Raw genomic sequence first — 21,268 nt, forward strand, 5'->3', positions numbered from 1 at the left:
TAATGGTAAAAGGATTAATGTAACAAGAAGAGCTAACGATTCTATAGATCAACGAGACAGAAAATTAACAAGGACATTCAGGACTTGAACTCAGACCTGGAACAAGTAAACTTAATAAACATTTATAGAACTCTCCACTTCAAATACACAAAACATGCATTACCACCTCACACCTATTCCAAAAGTGACTACATAATTGGAAGTAAATCACTCCTCAGTAATCGCATAGCATTTCATAGGTTTAAATGAAATATTGGTTGGCTGTCTGTTTGTTATTTTCTTCCCTTATTTCTTCCTGACTACATCATTAAGTATAATTATCGGTGTAAAAGAGGTTTTCAAAACTCATTACTAAATTGCATTCTAGCCTGGGCAAGAAAGCAATACTCCCATTCTCTCTCTCTCTCTTTCTCTTCCTTTTTCCTCCTCTTCTTCATTCTTTTACTTTCTTTCAAAAAAAAAAAAAGAAAAAAAAAATGTTAGTATTACAGGCCTGGGCCACCATGTCTGACCTGTCCCCTTGGTTTTATAGGGATTCCTATTTTTAATGTTGAAAAGATTTTTTTCTTTCTCCAAAGATGAGAGGGTAGAAAACTGTAGTAATTTTTAAAATTGTAAGCTAGGAAACATTTTGTAGCCCTGTCATTTCTAGATAGATTACCTGTAGCTTGCCATGGGTATGGTATTTCTGTGATTGAGAGTGCCCTCTTACGGTGACACAAAAGTAATTCAGGAAGTGCTAGAATCTCTGGAAGTTTTTTTAAGAGGGTGTGTTCAACCTCAAACCTAAGTCTGGCCCATTTGTAGTTATAAATGTTCCCATGGTATTTGCCATCTACAGCTTTAGGAGAGTTGAAAGATGCCATTTCCCCAAATGAGAGTAACCTGTTAAATTTTTAATGTGCCCTAGGTGGAACGGCCTCCTTCTCCATTCTCCATGGCTCCACAAGCTTCCCTTCCTCCGGTGCCACCACGGCTTGACCTTCTGCCGCAGCGAGTGTGTGTTCCCTCAAGTGCTTCTGCTCTTGGAACTGCTTCTAAGGTAAAGCATTTTCCATTACTGCAGTTTTCAGATTCTTTGCTGTGTACTAGTGGATTTTGATTGATTTGCTTTCATTGTGCTTCCACAGGCTGCTTCTGGCTCCCTTCATAAAGACAAACCATTGCCAGTACCTCCCACACTTCGAGATCTTCCACCACCACCACCTCCAGACCGGCCATATTCTGTTGGAGCAGAATCCCGGCCTCAGAGACGCCCCCTGCCTTGTACACCAGGCGATTGTCCATCCAGAGACAAACTGCCCCCTGTCCCCTCTAGCCGCCTTGGAGACTCATGGCTGCCCCGGCCAATCCCCAAAGTACCTGTGTCTGCCCCAAGTTCCAGTGATCCCTGGACAGGAAGAGAATTAACCAACCGGCACTCACTTCCATTTTCATTGCCTTCACAAATGGAGCCCAGACCAGATGTGCCTAGACTCGGAAGCACGTTCAGTCTGGATACCTCCATGGTGAGTCTTAATTTCGAAACTATCTAGTCTGTTAAGAAATATGTCTGGGCCAGGCACAGTGGCTCATGTCTGTAATCCCAGCACTTTGGGAGTCTGAGGTGGGTGGATCGGTTGATCCAGGAGTTCGAGACCAGGTGGGCAGACCAATTGATCCCAGGAGTTCGAGACCAGCCTGGGCAACATGGTGAAACTCTGTCTCTATAAAAAATACAAAAATTAGCTGGGTGTGGTATCACATGCCTGTAATTCTAGTTACTCAGGAGGCTGAGGTGGGAGTATTGCTTGAGCCCAGGAGGCCAAGCTTTCAGTGAGCCATGATGGCACCACTGCACTCCAGCCTAGACAATAGAGTGAGACCCTGTCTTGAAAAACAAGAAGAAAAATATGTGTGGATAGATGTTTATGGGTTGAAATTTTGTGATAGATTTTATATGGAATTCAGAGATACTGTAACATAATTCCTGCCCTCAAAAAGAGTGGCTAGGCGTGGTGACTCATGCCTATAATCACAGCACTTTGGGAGGCCAAGATGAGTAGATCACCTGAGGTCAGGAGTTTGAGACTAGCCTGGCTAACATGATGAAACCTCATCTCTACAAAAAATTAGCTGGGCCTGGTGGCGGGCGTCCGTAATTCCATCTACTCAGGAGACTGAGGCAGGAGAATTGCTTGGTTCTGCGAGGCAGAGGTTGCAGTTAGCCAAGATTGTCCCACTGCACTCCTGCCTGGGCAACAAGAGTGAAACTCTGTCTCCACAAAAAAAAAAGAAAAAGAAGTGTGTATGTTCATAGACCAGATGAGGCAGTTTGTAAATATTGCAGTAAATGTCGTTTTATAAATGCCATTTGTAATGTAACTAGAAAATACTTAAGTTTTAGAGAAATAAGAGGATATTCCCAGATAGGGCAATCATGAGGACTTTATAGAAAGAGTGGCATCTGAATAGGACATATTTCTTTGGAAAGTGGATATGGTTTTCAGATTGATAACAGCCACAATGACAGAAATGCTTAAGGTGTATTGTGGAATGGTGATTAGGTTATTTTGAGTAGAGCAGAAATTTTGTCAGGAGAAAGAGCTGGAAAGGAACTCACACTAGATTAGAGAGACTTGAGAACCCTCTCCCAAAAGAATTTTCATTTGTGCCAGGCGCGGTGTCTCACGCCTGTAATCCCAGCACTTTGGGAGGCCAAGGTGGGTGGATCACGAGGTCAAGAGATCGAGACCATCCTGGTCAACATGGTGAAACCGCATCTCTAAAGATACAAAAAATTAGCTGGGCATGGTGGCGCGTGCCTGTAATCCCAGCTACTCGGGAGGCTGAGGCAGGAGAATTGCCTGAACTCAGGAGGCGGGAGTTGCGGTGAGCCGAGATCGCACCATTGCACTGCAGCCTGGGTAACAAGAGCGAAACTCTGTCTCAAAAAAAAAAAAAAAAAAAAAAAAGAATTTTCATTTGTATGGTAGGAAATGAAGAACATTTGAAGGAGATAGATAGGTTACTGGTCCGTTGTCTAAATATGCAATAAGGGGTCCAGAACTGGGAGGTGGGAGAGGAATATTTGATGTTTTATTCATTTATGCACTCAACAAAAAGTCTTGCCCTCAGAAAGTTTATATTCTAGTGGGAGGAAGATGGAATATAAATGTGTTAATTGAATAACAGTATATTCACAGTCACAAGTGGTGTGGAGAAAAGTAGCCCAAAGAAGTGTATAGAGAAAGCTGGCACAGGAGTGGGAGGTTCATGAAGTTATGGAGTACAATTCTGAGCAGAAACCTGTAGCAGTAGGGAGGATGTGCCATACTGATATCAGGGGAGATTATTCCAGGATGAAGGGAAAAGCAAATGAATTTGGGAGAGACTGTTTGAAGAATAACAAAGGGGTTTAATGTAGCCAGTGCTAAATGAGCAAAAGAGACAATCATTGTTTATGAGCAGAGTGGGCAGCCATATTAGGTCGAAGCCTTGAGAGCATGAAATAAAGACCCGTTAAGGCTTGAAAAGCAGTTAGTGGGTAGAAAAAAAATGAGGTACCACACACATGCACCACATGTACATAAAAACAAAGCTTTTACCTGGCTGACTGTTGAATTTCAAATGAGCAGCTGATGGAAGCATCGCAAGTAGGTAGAAATCTAAGGAGGTGGAATGGGAAGAATGAAGTTGAGAAATGTTGTGGCACTAAGTGAATGGCATATTCATTGGTTGCAGAGAAGGGGTAACAATCAAGTGGCGTCTATGTGGTGGACAACCTAATTAGTGAGTGTGGATTAGGTTTGACTTTCTGGCAGTGTCAGTATAGAATGACCATTTCGAGTTTAGATATAGATTATTTAAGATACTAATGATATTTGTGTAGATAGCCAATTTACTCAAATCTTTTTAGAATTAAACCAAAAAGCTCATTTCCCTGACTCTTTCTAGATCTCCATCTCCCTAACCCTTACATTTGAAGGTTCTTCAGAGCCCTAAAACCTCTAAGCCTCTAAGTGTTTGTCAGATGGGATAACCCCAGGTATGGCATTGAGAGTTAGGTCTGTATCTGTTATTGTTATTTTGAAAAGGTTCCATAAGAGGAGGTGCTCAGCTGTGGTAAGGAAGTTCTTTTTCAACACTTTTCTTTACTTTCCAGAGTATGAATAGCAGCCCATTAGTAGGTCCAGAGTGCGACCACCCCAAAATCAAACCTTCCTCATCTGCCAATGCCATTTATTCTCTGGCTGCCAGGTAAGTCTGCTAAAGCTATATTGCATACAGTGGAGTTGGTACTTATAAACAGCTTATTTGCAGAAAATTTTGAAAACCAAGAGAAGTGTAAAAAATAAAAATCTGTTTACACCACGTAGAAATGATTATATTTTATGTTTTAGAGTATTTCCTTCTTTTCCTTTTTCTGCTTACACGTACCTAGATCTGTGTTGCTAGGGCCTGTCAATTTTACTATTTTCAAGGAAGTAATTTTGGATATCTGCTTTCTGTTTCATTGCTCTGTGTTCTTTATTCTTCTAGTTTTCTTTAGGTTTAATTTGCAGTTTTTCTAGCTTCATGAAATGGATGCTGTGTTGGTCAGCTTAGGCTGCCATGACAAAATACCACATATTGGGTGGTTTAAATAGTGGAAATTTATTGTCTCTCAGTTCTGGAGTCTGAAAGTCTGAGCTCAGGGTGCCTGCATGGTGGCTTTCCCGTGAGGGCTCTCTTTCTGCATCTCACTATGTCCTTACATGGCCATCCTCAGTGTTTGCGCAGAGAGAGAAAGAGAGACAGAGAGAGAGAGAGACAGAGTGCGTGCCTGCGCGCACAGGCTCTCTGGGGTCTCTTTCCTATAAGGACACCAATCCTACTGGATGTGGTCCTATCCTTATGACTTCATCCAACCTTAATTACATCCTTAGAGGCCCCATCTTCAAATACAGCCACACCTCAGTATATATGCATGCAGGGCATTAGTTCTAAGACCCCAGCATATACCAGAATGCACGTGGTCAGGTCCCACATTTGGCCCTGTGGAACCACATATATGAAAAGTTGACCCTCCCTATATGTGGGTTCTAATGAATACTGTATTTTTGAGCCAAACTTGGTCATAATTACAGAACCCAAGGATACAGAAGACTGTGTTTAGTGATAAAAATCTATGCATACACTGAGAGTAAGGGCTTCAACATAGGATTTTAGGGAGTACACAAACAGATGTTTTGCTGTATTCCACACAGTTTGGAGTACAGTTTGATATGTCATATTTTCATTGTCATTAAGTTCAAAACATACTTTTTCTATTTCTAATTCCTTCTTTAATTCATGAGTTGTTTATATGTTGCCTGATTTTCATACATTTGAAAATTTTCTAGTTATCCTTCTGCTACTGCTGGCTTCATTCCAGTGTGGTCAGAAACCATATTGTCAACTAGTTTATGGCAAATTGTGGTAATTTATACCACCCTTAGTTCCTAAGAAAGTGTATTTTGCATTTGTTGGGTTGAAGCATTCTATATAAGTTAATGAGGTCAAGTTTGTTAGTTGTGTTAAATCTTATATCTCCCTAGAATCTTTTTTAAAATCTGCTATCTGATAACTGAGAAAAGTATATTAAATTCTCCACCTATGACTGTGGTTTTTTTCTTTTCCTTTTAGTTATGCGTATTTGTGTTACCTGTATATTTAGCCTATGTAATTAGGGTACATAGAAATTTAGAATTTTTGGCCGGGCGTGGTGGCTCATGCCTGTAATCCCAGCACTTTGGGAGGCAGAGTCGGGAACGCTTCATAAATTCGTGTGTCATCCTTGTGCAGAGTCATCCTTGTGCAGAGGCCATGCTAATCATCTCTGTATCCTTCCACTTTTAGTGTTTGTCCTGCTGAAGTGAGCACAACTCCTTCTATTCTTTAATAGTTACTGAGAGATTCCATCATGCACTCTTGACTTGTTAAGAGTTTCATTTATTGGCCAGGCGCGGTGGCTCACGCCTGTAATCCCAGCACTTCGGGAGGCCGAGACGGTCTGATCACCTGAGGTCAGGAGTTCAAGACCAGCCTGACCAACATGAAGAAACCCCATCTCTACTAAAAATACAAAATTAGCCGGGTGTGGTGCCGCATGCCTGTAATCCCCGCTACTCAGGAGGCTGAGGCAGGAGAATCACTTGAACCTGCGGGGTGGAGGTTGTGGTGAGCTGAGATCGCGCCATTGCACTCCAGCCTGAGCAACAGGAGTGAAACTCTGTCTCAAAAAAAAAAGAAGTTTTATTTATTTATTTAGAGATAGAGTCTTGATCTGTTGCCCAGGTTGCAGTGCAAAGACACAATCATATCTCGTTACAGCCTCAACGTACTGGGCTCAAGAGATCCTCCCACCTCAGTCTCCTGAGTAACTGAGACTCCAGGCATTTGCCACCATGCCTGGCTAAGTTTTTAATTTTTTATTTTTAGTAGAGACAAGGTCTAGCTATGTTGCCCAGGCTAGTCTTGAACCCTGGTGTCAAGAGATCCTCCTGTCTCAGCTTCCTGAGTTGCTGGGAAATACAGATATGAGCCATCACACTTAGCCTAGAGTGTATTTTAAATCAGTGGCTCTGTTTTTTGCCTAGGCTGGAGTACAGTGGTACAGTCTCAGCTCACTGCAGCTTAAATCTCTCAGGCTCAAGTGATCCTTCTGCTTCAGCCTCCCAAGTAGCTGGGACCACAGATGCATGGTACCATGGTCAGCTAATATTTGCATTTTTTGTAGAGATGGGGTTTTGCCATGTTGCCCAGACTGGATTATAGGCGTAGGCCACCATGCCCAGCCCACTTCTAATTTTTTAAAAAGATACTTTCACTGAGTACAGCATCTGTTTTTGTTTTTGAGATGGAGTCTCGCTCTGTCATCCAGGCTGGAGTGCAGTGGCATGATCTCGGGTCACTGCAACCTATGCCTCCCAGGTTCAAGCAAGTCTCCTGCCTCAGCCTCCCAAGTATCTGGGTTTACAGGCTCATGCCACCATGCCCAGCTAATTTTTTTTTTGTATTTTTTAGTAGAGGTGGGGTTTCACCAAGTTGGCCAGGCTGGTCTTGAACTCCTGACCTCAAGTGATCTGCCTGCCTCAGCCTCCCAAAGTGCTGGGATTTACAAATGTGAGCCACTGTGCTCAGCCAAATATAGCATCTGAACTGAAGTTGTTTTCTTTCAGCAGTTTAAAAAATATTATTCCACTCTCTTTTGGCTTCCATTGTTTCTGTTTAGAAATTAGCTCTCAGCCTTAATGTTACTCCTTTAAAGGTAATGTTTCTTGGCTGTAAGTGGTGGCTCATGCCTGTAATCGAAGCACTTTGAGAGGCCAAGGCAGGAGGATCGCTTGAGCCCAGGAGTTTGAGACCAGTCTGGGCAACATAGTAAGACTCCCATCTCTACAAAAAGTAAAAAATCAGCCGGACATGATGGCACACGCCTGCAGTCCCAGCTACTTGAGAGGCTAAGGTGAGAGTCCAGCATTATAAATAATGCTACAATGAATGTTCGTGATGGTTTCCTTAGGGAAAATTCTTAGAAATGGAATTTTTGAGACCAAAAGTATGCATGTTTGATAAATACTTATGTTGAATTACATAACAGAACTATGTTAATTCCTTATTTCTACAGCTGTGTAACGAAGTTCCCATTCATTTCCCTACACCTTCACTGACACAATATGGCCAAATACCACATTAAGAACAAACTAGGGCTGAGTGGGGTGGCTCAGGCCTATAATCTCAACATTCAGGCCTGTAATCCCAACATTTTGGGAGGCCAGGGCAGGAGGATCACTTGAGCCCAGTTTAAGACCAGCCTGGGCAACATAGTGAAACTCCATCTCTATTTTAAAAAATTGTTTTTAAAAATTAGTCTGGTATCATGGCACATGCCTGTAGTCCCACCTACTGAGGAGGCTGAGGTGGGAGGATCACTTGAACCTGGGAGGTCGAGGCTGCAGTGAGCTGTCATCATGCCACTGTGGTCCAGCGAAAAATCTAGGTGTTTCTGTTTTGTTTTGTTTTTTTTTTTTTGAGAGAGAGAGTTTTGCTCTTGTTGCCCCAGCTGGAGTGCAGTGGTGGGATCTCAGCTCATCACAACCTCCACCTCCCAGGTTCAAGCAATTCTCTTGCCTCAGTCTCCCAAGTAGCTAGAATTACAGGCATGTGCCACCACACCCAGCTAATTTTGTATTTTTAGTAGAGACTGGGTTTCTCCATGTTGGCCAGGCTGATCTCAAACTCCTGACCTCAGGTGATCTGCCTTCCTTGGCCTCCCAAAGTGCTAGGATTACAGGCATGAGCCATGCACCCAGCCTAGGCATTTCTTTCTTAACGTGGATTGTCCTCCCACCACCTCATTTGATTGTGAAAAATTACCAAGATAGTAAAGGTGAAAGAATTTTAGAATGAACACCCATATACTGATCACCTGGATTCTACTTTTAGCATTTTATTATACTTGTTTTATCACACTATAATCTGTCTTTTGATGTTTTCAGAGTAAATTTTAGATACCAATACACTTCTGCCTCAGAACTTCAGCATGTGTTGCACAAATCTTGAGTGGATATTTGCTGAGTTTTAAAGGCTAATTTTTCCATATTTAGGTTGGTGTTGAAACAATTGCGATTTTTGCCATTAACAGTAAAAAAAATGCAATTACTTTTGCACCAAGCTAATAAAAGTAATAGGTATACATAAGAAAAAAAACTCAAATGAAGGCTGGGTGGTGGCTCATGCCTTAATCCCAGCACTTTGGGAGGCCGAGGCAGGCAGATCCACGCAGTCAAGTGATCAAGACCGTCCTGGCCAACATGGTGAAACCACGTCTCTACTAAAAGTAGAAAAATTACTTTCACGTGGTGGTGCGTGCCTGTTCCAGCTACTCAGGAGGCTGAGGCAGGAGAATCCCTTGAACCCAGGAGGTAGAGGTTGCAGTGAGACATGCGAGTGCACTCCACCCTGGCAACACAGAGAGACTCCGTCTCAAAAAAACAAAAAAAAAAACCTCGTATGAGATTAAAGGGGACTTTTATGATATGTGTTAGGTTTCTATAGCACTTACAGGTGTATTATAAACGTGTTGCTTTTATAATTAGGAAAATCTAAACATTAAGCAGACAAATACATGCAAGAGGTACGCCTTGTAGTATCTTTAGGATATGCAAAAATAATATAAAGAGGAAAGGAGGAGAAACAAATTCACACTCCAAGAAGCAGGTTTTCATGTGTCTTTTTTTTCCCCCTATAATTTGGTGGGGTATTTTTGTTTTTGTTGGGGGTTTTTTTGGTTTCATTTCATGGGGTGGTGGAAGTCTTGTTTCCAAAGTTTCTGGGTGAAAGTTACATGTGGGTATAACAGCAGGATCCTTGATGTGGGAGTCAGTAGATCTGGGTTCTCGCCTCAGAATTTATGCTAATTGCCAGGTCACTTTATCTCTCTCTTAAATTTTTCTTGTATAAAGCAAGGAGTTTTTGTAAACAAAGTTCCTGGGAAGTTTACACACACACACACACACACACACACAAACAAGGAGTTTGAGGAAGCTTTTGACAAGCTTTGTAGTCCTTGAAATCATAGGTAGAGTTTAGAATTGGAATTTAGTATACAATTCTAACATACTGTTGAAAAATTATTGCTGTTTCTCTAACTCTAGGCCTGGGGCTCTGTAATGAAACTTCTGTGGGGATTAGAACTAAACAGTGTCAGGTGATTAGCCCAGTATATCACCTCTGAAGCATAAAAGCTGCACCTTTGGTCAGTTGAAAGTGACATTTTTAGTTAGTGTGCTTTTGCTAATTACCTATTTTGGTCAGTAGAAATAATAGTTCCCTAGGTGGCATGTATTTTGCTCTCTCTAGTTTGAGTTGTTTCTGTTTTTAAGCCACTTATTTTATACTTCAAAGTTTACCAGCTTGTTACTTCTTTTTCTGTTTTTTATTCTTCATCTTCCAGACCTCTTCCTGTGCCAAAACTGCCACCTGGGGAACCGTGTGAGGATGAAGAGGACACAGAGTACATGACTCCCTCTTCCAGGCCTCTACGGCCTTTGGATACATCCCAGAGTTCACGGTAGGTTCACAACAACCCTATTTTGGGCCATATACCTTTATGTGGGTAATTGACACCCTTCACCTGCCTGGCTTGCTATCTGCACATAGTGTTATCCACCCGGATTAAAGCAGAAAGATAAATCTAGTCCTTAATGGTTTAAGCCTTTTGTAGCTGTAGGTAATTGCACTTACTTTTTCTCAGCAACATGATAACCTCAAAAACACACACATCTATCACTTGTCACAAGAGTCAACCTTACCAACATTTATTAGTGATACTGGCGAAAGGAGAAGATGAGTCTTCATAAGTTTACAGATAACAGTTCTGTTTCCAAAGATCATTGTTGCATTTTCCTTCTGGTTCAGAGCGTGTGATTGCGACCAGCAGATTGATAGCTGTACATATGAAGCAATGTATAATATTCAGTCTCAGGCGCCATCTGTCACTGAGAGCAGCACCTTTGGTAAGTAGCCATTCTGCTACTTTAAAAATCATTGATATGCCATAGGAATTAACCTGTAATGTTTGGCAATTGAGATAGCTTGATCTAAGCTGAAAATTCTTCTGTAGCTGGGACTACAGGCATGCTTGACCACACCCGGGTAATTTTTGTATTTTTAGTAGAGATGGGGTTTCACTATGTTGGCAAGGCAGGTCTCAAACTCCTGACCTCAGGTGATCCACCCACCTTGGCCTCCCAAAGTGCTGGGAATACATGCGTGAGCCACCATGCCCAGCCAAAGCTGAAAATTCTTTTCAGTAATCTTTGGCAAAATATCTTTGATCCATGATATGTGGGGTAAGGTACCCCACATATGTGGCAGTAAGGTACCCCCACTCTTTTATATCCTATTCACACTGCTGGTTCTTTTTGTGCTTTTTTTGGTCCTTCTAGGTCCCGGAGACATTTATGTTATATACTCTGTACCTGTAAGCTTCTTTTTATTCTCATTGCATTGATGAAATTCTTTTATGTGGGGTTGGTGAATGCTTAGTTCCCATGTTAACTAGCCTACCAGACTGAAAGTTCAAGAAGTTGTCAACTGATCATGGGTGGGGGGACGGGGGAGAAAGTTCAAGAAGCCTGCTCTCATAGGACCCTTTGCTGATCTTCCAAGGTGGAATATGGATAAAAATGTTTATTGAATGCTCTGAGATGACATTCAAGTCATTGGCATCAGTGGCTATTAACCTTGTCAAGAGTAACCTTTGGCATGTTCAAAAAAGAAAACTGCAGTATTGGTATAGATTTTATTTTCTATTTTTATCTCTGTTTACACGGTATTTGGCCCACAGTAGACAATCGGTAACTGTTGAACTAGATAAATGATTGCATACATGCAAAAATGAGTGGATGTTCCTATATTGAAATGTATTAGAAGATGAAGTGTGTCAGAAGAAGATAACATCACAAACTTTTCTCCAGGTGAAGGGAATTTGGCTGCAGCCCATGCCAACACTGGTCCTGAGGAATCAGAAAATGAGGATGATGGGTATGATGTCCCAAAGCCACCTGTGCCAGCAGTGCTGGCCCGCCGAACTCTCTCAGATATCTCTAATGCCAGCTCCTCCTTTGGCTGGTTGTCTCTGGATGGTGATCCCACAACAAGTGAGTCTCCAGGCTATGTTGGGTTTGTCCTGAATGGCAGCATGGCCTGGATGTTTATATTGAAAGGGAGATGACCTTCTCTGGTGACAGTAAGTCAGTATGTGGAAGTAGTAGGTGAAACATTATGTCTGAAAGGGAGGGAAGTCCCAAGTTAGGAAGTTAGACTGTAGTCAGACTCTTTTAGGATGTTGCAGACTTAGAAAAGAGGTTGTTCCTTAAACTGTGGCTCTTTTTTTTTTTCCATCGCCTTTCCTACAAAATTTTTTTTTTCATCGCCAACTGTGGCTCTTCTTATGTTAGGAGTAGGTAGGATTTAGTTTTTCTGAGTATGCCTTATGACGCTGGTAATTAGGCTTGATGGTTCAGATCACACAGTGCTTTTTTTTTTTCTTGAGATGGAGTTTCACTCTGTTGCCCAGACTGGAGTGCAGTGGCACGATCTCAGCTCACTGCAACCTCCACCTCCCAGGTTCAAGCTATTTTCCTGCCTTAGCCTGGGATTACAGGTGCCTGCCACCACACCCGGCTCATCACACATTCCTTTTTCCTGTGCTCTGTTCCATTGGAAAGGAGGCATGCTGGCTCTGGAACACACACAGAATGGGCCTAGAGGCAGCTCATGTTGGGCCTTAACTATTGGATGCTGCCCTTCTTGCACCTGTGGCTGGCCTGGTAGGGCAGCAGCCAGAGTTGCTGTCACAGCCTTCAAAACAGACAGCTGGTGAAAAAGATATACAGCCTTCACTTGCCCAGACGAGGAGTGATACCCACTCAGCCTTGGCTAATGCTTCTTTATTGCAACTTATTTCCGTCTTTTTCCTTATTCGTAGAAGGATAAGTTTAGTATCTTCTCTGGTCCCCTCAGAATTAAAACAGACAATTACATGTGCACAAACATGTTGCTTAGTGTAAAGCATAATGCAGATGTTATGATTGCAGTGATTGTTGTTCATAGAACAGGTGGATGGTATATGTAGAGGTTGTTTTTATTGTGATAAGGAGGAGGCTATACCTTAAAACCCTTGAACCTATAAAACCCAGTCTTGTGACTGAAGAGCACATGTACCTAATTTACAGGAAGTCAATACTATCTTGATATTAGCACATTTTTTACTATTGCTGTCGTTAAATGAGGATTTCCCCAGATTTGCAAATATTTTCTTTACTGTTTCTTCTAGATGTCACCGAAGGTTCCCAAGTTCCCGAGAGGCCTCCTAAACCATTCCCTCGGAGAATCAACTCTGAACGGAAAGCTGTCAACTGTCAGCAAGGTAGCAGTGCTGCCTCTTCTGCTGCCACCGCCTCACCTCAGCTCTCCAGTGAGATCGAGAACCTCCTGAGTCAGGGATACTCCTACCAGGACATCCAGAAAGCTTTGGTCATTGCCCAAAACAACATTGAGATGGCCAAAAACATCCTCCGGGAATTTGTTTCAATTTCTTCTCCTGCCCACGTAGCTACCTAGCACACCACCTCCTTGCTGCAGGTTTAGAGGACCAGTGAGTTGGGAGTTATTACTCAAGTAGCACCTAAAAGGGCAGGAGCTCCTTTGGAGACTTCACAGTGAAGTCTTGCCCTCTCTGTGGGATATCACATCAGTGGTTCCAAGATTTCAAAGCAGTGAAATGCAAATGGAGCAGCTAGTGTGTTTTATTATTTTTTGGGTCTTGAGAGTGCATTTGAGGGTGTCCTTCAGTTTCCACATAGAGAGCGTGTAGATTTTATTACATGGTAACCTACCTAGGGAACAGTCCAGAAAGCCGTAGAACAAGTATTGTGCTGGAAATCCTAATTGAGGACTTAAGACTTCCTGGGTTAAGGATGTGGCCGTGTGTGTGTCTGTCTGCCTGTGGTTGTGTGTGTCCTCGTGATTATAAGATTAACCTGCTGTGTGTGTTAATTCCAGGCAAGGAATTATCACAAAAGGTTTAGGAAGGAATCTTTTAAAGACTTCCATCTACTGTGGTATTAAACCCAAGCCTAGTGTGTATTACAGCTTCAACACTCCCCTTTGGCTTATATTGTCATGTGCATAGCTAAAGTCTTAAATTTTTAGAACACCCTCCCTCTGTCCTTTCCCCATCAGATCCTTCCTCATCCTTCTTGGTATTCTGTCATTGGCAGTGGGCTTGCTATGACCAGCCTACTGAGGCTAAGCAGCTTATGGGATGTTCTTGATTTTGTGTGATGATATTGCTTTGTTTGGTAGATAGGTGGGAGGAAGAGTACTGTAGCTACACTATTATAGTCATGTTTGATAATAGCAGCTAACACTGGGCACTCCAAAACACTGTTTCTATAGGAACATTGAATTTATTAAGATGTTTTGATTATCCTAATTACATAATGACTTATTTGAGATAGAGGCCTTCAAATACATTCCATGCCCTCCCCAGAAAAGAGTCTGTGGGAGTCAGTTGCCTTGGTGCCAGGTATATGTTCTGATGTAGGTTATGAGTCTTTTTACTTAATGAAGAAGGGAAAAACATGTATTTCCAGGATGACTTTCTGGCCAGAATACCAGAAAGCTTTTAGGAAGCTTCGTTCACATGCTATTTAAATGCACAAAATAGAGAGTAAGGATTTATCCGTTCAGTTTTTTCTTCCCAGTGAACTAATTTCGGTGTGGGTGTCTTCATTTGAACATGAGGAATACTAGTTAGATTTTCAGCAATGGTTTTCCTTTTCCCTTTAAGGAGTGGGCATAATACCCATGGTGGCACAGCCTCTTGCTGATAGCACCTTCCCTGCCTTGCTGCCTCCTGATGATGTGGTTTTTTCTTGTGCCTGTGGTTTTGGGAATGTAACATCTCTTTCCTTCTTTCCTTCCTTTTTCCCCTTCACCTGAGGTCCTAAATACTCTCTGTAATTACTGTGTTATTCACAGTATTATACATCATTCGGTGAATAAATTACTGTAGTCAAAGACAATGTGTGCTGGCAGTTTGTGTAATTGCAAGTTCATAAAGAAGATTAAGGGTCCAGTTTGGAGAACCATTAGTCAGTTCCTTTATATTGCTGGTAAATGATCCCTCGAGTTCAGTTAGTATACTGTCCAGAGTGTTTTGCTGACTTCCTTGAGCAGCGTATAACCTTTCTCCACGTCAGAAGCAAGCCTGCTCTTTAATAAATCTGTCTTCCTGAAAATCTAAATCATGCTTTTGTCTTTAGATCTAGACAGAAATTACCCTCCTTGGATCAGTTTTCTTTTCAGTCTTATCGTCTTTGGAACTAAAACTTGTTCTAACTTGTCTCTTGGCATTCAGCTACTTCTAGATCTTTTGGTTTTATCCTCTGGCCTCAGAGCCATTTATGTTCTCAGAGTAGGCAGTACAGGACCTCGTGTTGATTTGCTGTGTTTACCCAGTGTCTTCTCTACATGGCATAAAGCGGCATAGCCCACCATTAGGTGAGGTGGTCCCGAATTGGGGTGGAGTGGGGCAGAGGAAAATGGCAGCGAATAGCAAACAGTAGACCACCGGCAGCTTCTAAACGCCAGTACGCATACTGTTTCATTTGAGGTAACGTTCAATTTTGCATTTTAAATATTGAAGGCTTAGATAAAGAACTAGAAAAAATGGCAGCAGTTTCCAGGCCTATCCATATTGTAACTTTTTTATCTGCAGATAATGCCTGTAGTCTACAGATCTGTTCAGAAGACAAAGCACTGGCTATGTATCTTTTGCCTTTTCCGTGCATCTAAATCTACTCTGGAAATTATTGTCCCTACTGCATAAGCTAAGGGCAGTCTAGACTTTTCCTTTTTTGAGTCCTGTGTGGCTCTGAATCAGCCTGGAACTGAGGCTCCAGCTCCCTGTGTTGTGCATGTGCCCCATGGATGGGCTTGGGTGTTAGTTTGTCACAGTTGTCTGCCAGCATTCAAGGTTTTGGATCATTCCATGAGGATTTTTCCTTTGACTGGGTGCTCTGAGGACATACCTGGGTCTGTGTCTGAGATTTCCAGGCAAGACTAAGGAAGGTTTTCATGTGGCTTTTGTTTTGAGGTTATTCTCAAAAGCTTAATTGTTTATATTTTCTGTTAACTTAGGCACCAGTAACCCATTCTTCATCCTCCATTTGTATGGCAATTTAAAATTCTTTGGCTCTGCTCTGAATTTAACTGAAACTGCCATTGATGAACAGACTTCAGGTTTTGCCACTTTTGGCAAGCCCATCCCCTTGTCCCTTCACTTTGTTCTCCTTTTTCTTATATTCATTGGGCTGTCGTATTTAGCCCAGCTTCGTGCTTTCCCTGTGTCTTCGCGGGTTGCTTTCCGAGCTGCCTTGTTGCTGCGTCGCTGCTCTGCAGCAACCACAACTGGACCTTTCCAGCTGCCCATGTTCCTTCCACTAAAGTAGAGGGTTCCTAACTGTGGGCTCTTAATATACCTCCCTTTAATTAAGTAATAGACCAGGCAGCTTCTCATCTCAGCATGTGTCTGTAACACTTTTGTGAATAGTACTCTTTGCCACTTGCTCGTCTCTCCCCAGCCCCATGCTACATAATCTGCCATTCTTCTGGCCCCTTTCTCTCCTTACACAGACCCTCATCACCGGGGCCCACGATGTGGGATAGTACTATTAGTATTATTTAGCTATTTTGTGGATTTAAAAGATTTTTTTTCTGGTTAAGGGAGGTGGGAGTCACTGTTGATCACTCTTAAAATATATGTTTTCTCTATAGAAAAGTAAAATGTGTTTATGGTCCAAACAGTCAACTTACAAATTTTTATAACAAAACTTGCTTGTAAAAACGAGGGACCACCTGTATGTTCCCTTTAAGATCTAGTTCTTTTTGTAGGTGTTCAACAATGGTGATAAAGCAGAATATTCTCCTACCTCACATCATGAAAGTTAGAAGATTAGATCTTCTCAAACTATAAGCCCCCCTTCTTGCTGTTGGCCTTTCTGACTTTGGAATGACCACTGTTCATTGAATAATAGTTTTCTGACTATTGACCTGGCTGTAACAGTTCGTTTGTTCATCCAGCAAATGTTTATGTGTGATGACCATGTGCCAGAACTGTCAGGTATGTGTCCTTCCCTTGCCCCACTGCATGATAAGTTTACTGATGTTTAGGGGATTGTACTTGGTCTCTCTTAGCCTCTGCATTTGACCTTAATATAGCTCTTCCCAATAAGATTGTGCAGTTTTTATTCACAGCTCTTTCACATAGACTGACCTTTCCTTGTAGAGCTGTCCTGGTTAATAGCAGGCCAAGATTTTTCCATTATCCCCTGTTGTCTCCTATAGCTTTGATAATGCCTGGGAGATTCCTTGATGTAAGTCTCATGGATACCTACTGTTTTTATGTATTTCATTGGAATCTGTTTGGTGAGTTGAAGGGCAAGTTGGCTCAGAGTTGCACAGTAAGGCATTAAATGTTTAAACAAAGCATCTGCCCACATGCCCCTTTCCAATCTAGTGCCTTCCTTGAACTTTTTCCTGAGCTGCTGTGTCCCTAATCCCCTTTGTTGGGAGGATTTTCATATCACCCCTCTGCAACCTGTCACCATGTCCTGTACTATTTGGAATTGGTTTTCCAGTCTTTCAACAACCTTTGCAGCTAACTCTGTGTTTTAGAAGGGCTGGAGGTATGGGTCCTATCTTTGGGTCCTGATCTTCAGTCAGTTGTTTGGTCTTTCAAGAGCCAGACATTAGTACAGACTGAACTCCATCAGTCCTCTAATTGTCAGCGTTTACCTCCCCGCAAAGAGCAAGGAGTTTAGGGACCCTGAAGCTTAGTGTCCACACATTATTCTCCCAGACCTTAGGGCTTTAGAAGTTCAATCCAAAGTACTCTATCTCAGCTTAGCTATCACTGTCACTCCTTTGAACTCAGTCTCCATGAGTGGTCTTTTGTTAGGAGTACATAGAACTGCTTAATGCCTAGAGGGTGGTAGATAGTGGAAGATAGTTGAGGTTGTATTTTTGACTGTTCTGCTTAGGGATCCTTTGGATACAAGAAACAGATGTTCAAGTGTAAGAAAGGAGGGGGTCATTATAAGGATGCAGGGTGTTTCATAGGACCCAGGATGGGAAGTGCTGTTGTTTCTCTGGAGCTGAACTGCAGAGCTTTGCACCTGTTTCTTCCTCCCACTTCACAGTCTGCTTATGGGATGTGTGGCCCCCAAATAGGCACTCCAGTCCTCAAATCCACACCACCTTCCAACTATGGGGATCACCGTGAACAAATTCTCAATTTCCTGTACTTCATATTCTTAAGAAAAACTACATTCAGCCCAGCACATTGATCAAGTATCTATCCCTGAGCAGTTGGCCTTGCCAGGGAGAGCAGAGATGTGGCAGACTCCTTCAGCTGGAGACGGGGAGTGTCTCAGAGAAGGGGGCAGAGACTCCACAGACATCCTAAAAAGGCTTCTACTCGGGGAGTGAAGCTGCTACTCCTGCCTTTTTGCTAGTGGAAAGGAAGGCACCGGCATTTGTCCAGGACGTCACAGAAATTCTTAAGTTTAACTTAATTCTGGTCATTGTCTATTTCCTGTTTTTCTTCCCTTTGGCAGTCTTGGCATCCAGGATTTCTTACCTCCCTCTTGTGGGCCAGCCTGTCCTGTTCCAGAGCTAGCCTGTTCCTGGGTGGCCTTCCTTAGCCTCCCTTCAGCCTCAGGTCTTTTGCCTTCTGAATCCATGTTATTTAGAGAGCAGAATCTCATGACGGGTTCCACTGTAGCCCCTACCCATGGACTTCTGTTCAGGTTTGAGTGATTGAAAATATGTTCATTCTCTGGACTTGTGGCCTGTCTTCTCCACTCTCCTCCTTACTGTCTCATTCCCTCCTGTGTGAGGGCTGCTCTGCGGTAGTATTCTCAGGCAAGCCTTCCTAGGCACCTCAGAAACTACTTTGCCGGAGCCAGTTAAGAATATATAATATTCGAGCAGTTGCCAGGATAGAAATCAAATACAGATTCCAGTTTAGGATAGAGTTTTTACCGAGAGCTCGCTAGACAGTATACCTGTGTCTTCTGGCAATTGCTTTCTTTTTAGTCCTGTATAAAAGCTTTCCTTTTCTGTTTTTTGAAAGCCGTACTTTTGCTTGCCTGAATCTTTTGATCTTATATTTATCTCATCTTAGACATTGTAAGGCATTTCATACTGCCTTACTTTAAAAGTTTTTTAAACTGTGAGAGTCATTTGATACACACAGATGTCACCTAATAATCCAAAGATGTCCATCAAGGGAGGAAGGGCGGGTCGTCAGACTTCACCTTTGATGTTGTAGTCTAGGCTCCTGAGTTAAGCAGCAGAGTGACAGCAGTGCCATGTGCCTTCACCGTGTTACAGGAAGTCTGGGTTGGTTTCATTGGGAAATGCCAGTGTTTCTTGGTTCTGGAAAGTAGTAAAGAGTGAGAGATGGAAAAACAGGGATGAGGAGAGCAAGCTCCGAGTGGCCATGGTGAGTCAAGTGGGAAGCGCAGGTGGAAGGGCCAGCTGTTGACGGAGAGACTAAGCTGGGTGGCTCTCTTGCCACCCCTTCCTGGGTACAGAGCTTGAGAAAAATGCAGCCGACCAGTCTCTATGTTTGTACGGGGCAAAGCCCAAAAGCCAGCCTCAAATCTCCTGATTTGGTAGCTGAAGAAAGCAGCAGAGTCCTGATTGCCTGATTCAGTCCCAAAAAGGAATGTCAGCCCCGCCGCCCCGCCGGCCTCGTTGCCTCTCCTGCATTCTCCTTCTACCCCTAAATCAGACGGGAGGCCAGAGAGAAGTATTGCTCAATACATGCTGTGTGCAACTCCTCAGGCCTTGCGCCACCTCCATGCTGAGCCCTGAAGCGGGGTGTCCTGGGTGCCTGGGTATCAGCTCCCTCCTCCCTACCTACCTCTGACCTTGTTGTGGGTGAGGGTAGCCATGCTTATGACTGTCTTTAAAACTGGAGAGACAGAGAACCACTTAGGAGTCTGTAGACCACGTGTTGTCTTCCATGGCCTCTTTCTCCTGCTGTCTGGGTGAGTGAGTGTGCAATGCAATGCCCATGAGAGTAAATGCCTCCTGACCTACCCTGCTCAGCACTGTTCTGGTGTCTTGGCCTTGAAATAAAAGCCTGACTTCCTGCTGAAACGTGGTAGGGGCATGGCAGCTATGAGGTACCTCCTACATCTGCTTTCTGGCTGTGGTGACTTGGGATTTTTAACCTTATATATCTTTTTCCTTTATTCAAAACAAAACAATTTTTAGCACACTGAAAAAAAAAAAAGCCAAATGTTTTGTGCCTTTCTAAGGCAGCACTGTATCCCAGGCTGCATTTTAGGACTTAATATGGAAATACCAGAGTCGGAGCTCCTCTACCTTGTGTATCATTAGTCCCTAGTGTCTAGAGGACAGGAAAGAATGCTCTCTGTGACTAAAGAGGTGACATGCAGGTGCATTGTGTCCAGAGTCCCTTTCCCCTGCCATGAGGCTTCAGTGGAGGAGAGAAGCGTTGTACCCTGGGATCATTCGATTGGTTCCAATCACAAGCTTAGTTATTAGGTTGAATGCCTTGTCTCCTGCAAGAGACAGAATGTTCCACAATTTCCAGGTGAACTCTGGACCATTTTAAGTGTCCTAGCCTCCTGATGACATTAATTACCCAACTGCGTGGAGGAGTGTAGGATGGACTCTCCTGAGAAGGGGAGGTTGGTGGTTTTGTCTTTTCTTTTTGCTGGATCCTGAACTGGTCTAAACCTCCCGCCCCCACCCCCAGCCCCCATCAGATGTGGCAGGCCTTTCATTTGAAGACCTCAGACTTAAAGCATTAAGCAGCTAGTGCCCTCTGCAGGGTCTGGTTTCCCCAGGGAAGGGCAGCAAGGAACACGGACCAGAAGCCTGTCCTCAGTAATGTGACCATAGTGAGCTTTAGCAAAAGTTTTTCTATATAACATTTTACTTATCTCTTAACCTTTCCTCAGTTTTCCCCTGCCTTTAATAAAGAATTGGAAGATAGGAATTTTAAAGTCCTCCTTATTCAAGATTTTGAAATTCTTAGCCTGGCAGTGCTGGAGATAACTTGATGCTTTCTCCCGAATGTAGAGTCCCAATTTGTATATCAGTGTTAAGAAAACAAACACATAGATGAGATTTTCGTGGACTATTTTAAAAATGTGTCATTAATATAAAAAAATTTATATTAGCAGTATTTAATCATTCTCACCTGTAAAGAATAAAACAGAAGGTAAATATTCTTACAGAGAATAATAGCAGAGCTTTAAGATTCATTTTCATTTTAAGTCCATTTTATTTTGCCAATGTATTAATGTTTAGAGGTCTGTTATACTAATGTTATTTATTAATTTTTTTCATTTCCATACACAGTTAACTAAAGAGCTTTTTCAAGCACCCATGTCTGTAAAAAAAAATATTTTTAAATAAAGTTTCTTTTGTTGTAGCTGACTTGAGTTCTTGCTCATTCAGGGGGTTGGGAGGCAATACACAAGTTCCCGTAGGACCAAATGCCAAGGCCACTTTCTCATGGTGTGACCTGAACTGCTGTCTCAAGGGCAATTCTAAGTGGCAGGAAAGCACAGGAAGGGGCCACAGCTCCTGCCAGGCCCTGTGTGCTGCCTCCATCAGGGCAGTTTGGCTGCTGAAAAGTAGGGGGACTGTC

At 42.7% G+C, this 21,268-nt stretch overlaps 1 protein-coding gene and 1 non-coding gene across 3 annotated transcripts in view; one reads left to right on the plus strand and one right to left on the minus strand.

The window, feature by feature from the left end:
- CBL (Cbl proto-oncogene) overlaps window positions 1–21,054 on the plus strand; it is a 99,670-nt gene extending 78,616 nt beyond the window's left edge. For both annotated transcript variants that reach the window (XM_012470303.2, XM_012470304.2), the window contains 7 exons: window positions 911–1,042; window positions 1,131–1,508; window positions 4,145–4,239; window positions 9,959–10,075; window positions 10,423–10,520; window positions 11,484–11,666; window positions 12,845–21,054. In XM_012470303.2, the coding sequence (XP_012325726.1) occupies window positions 911–1,042; window positions 1,131–1,508; window positions 4,145–4,239; window positions 9,959–10,075; window positions 10,423–10,520; window positions 11,484–11,666; window positions 12,845–13,131 (1,290 nt within the window). In that variant the 3' untranslated portion in view covers window positions 13,132–21,054. The remainder of the gene's footprint in view (window positions 1–910; window positions 1,043–1,130; window positions 1,509–4,144; window positions 4,240–9,958; window positions 10,076–10,422; window positions 10,521–11,483; window positions 11,667–12,844) is intronic.
- On the minus strand, window positions 5,779–5,883 carry LOC135274658 (U6 spliceosomal RNA). Its single transcript, XR_010342447.1, has one exon. It is a non-coding gene; the product is annotated as a U6 spliceosomal RNA (small nuclear RNA).
- Window positions 21,055–21,268: the final 214 nt, after the last annotated feature.

Source organism: Aotus nancymaae, unplaced genomic scaffold (genome assembly GCF_030222135.1).
Source record: "Aotus nancymaae isolate 86718 unplaced genomic scaffold, 86718_ANA_hifiasm-v0.15.2.pri h1tg000012l, whole genome shotgun sequence".
In the NCBI taxonomy this organism is placed as follows: domain Eukaryota; kingdom Metazoa; phylum Chordata; class Mammalia; order Primates; family Aotidae; genus Aotus; species Aotus nancymaae.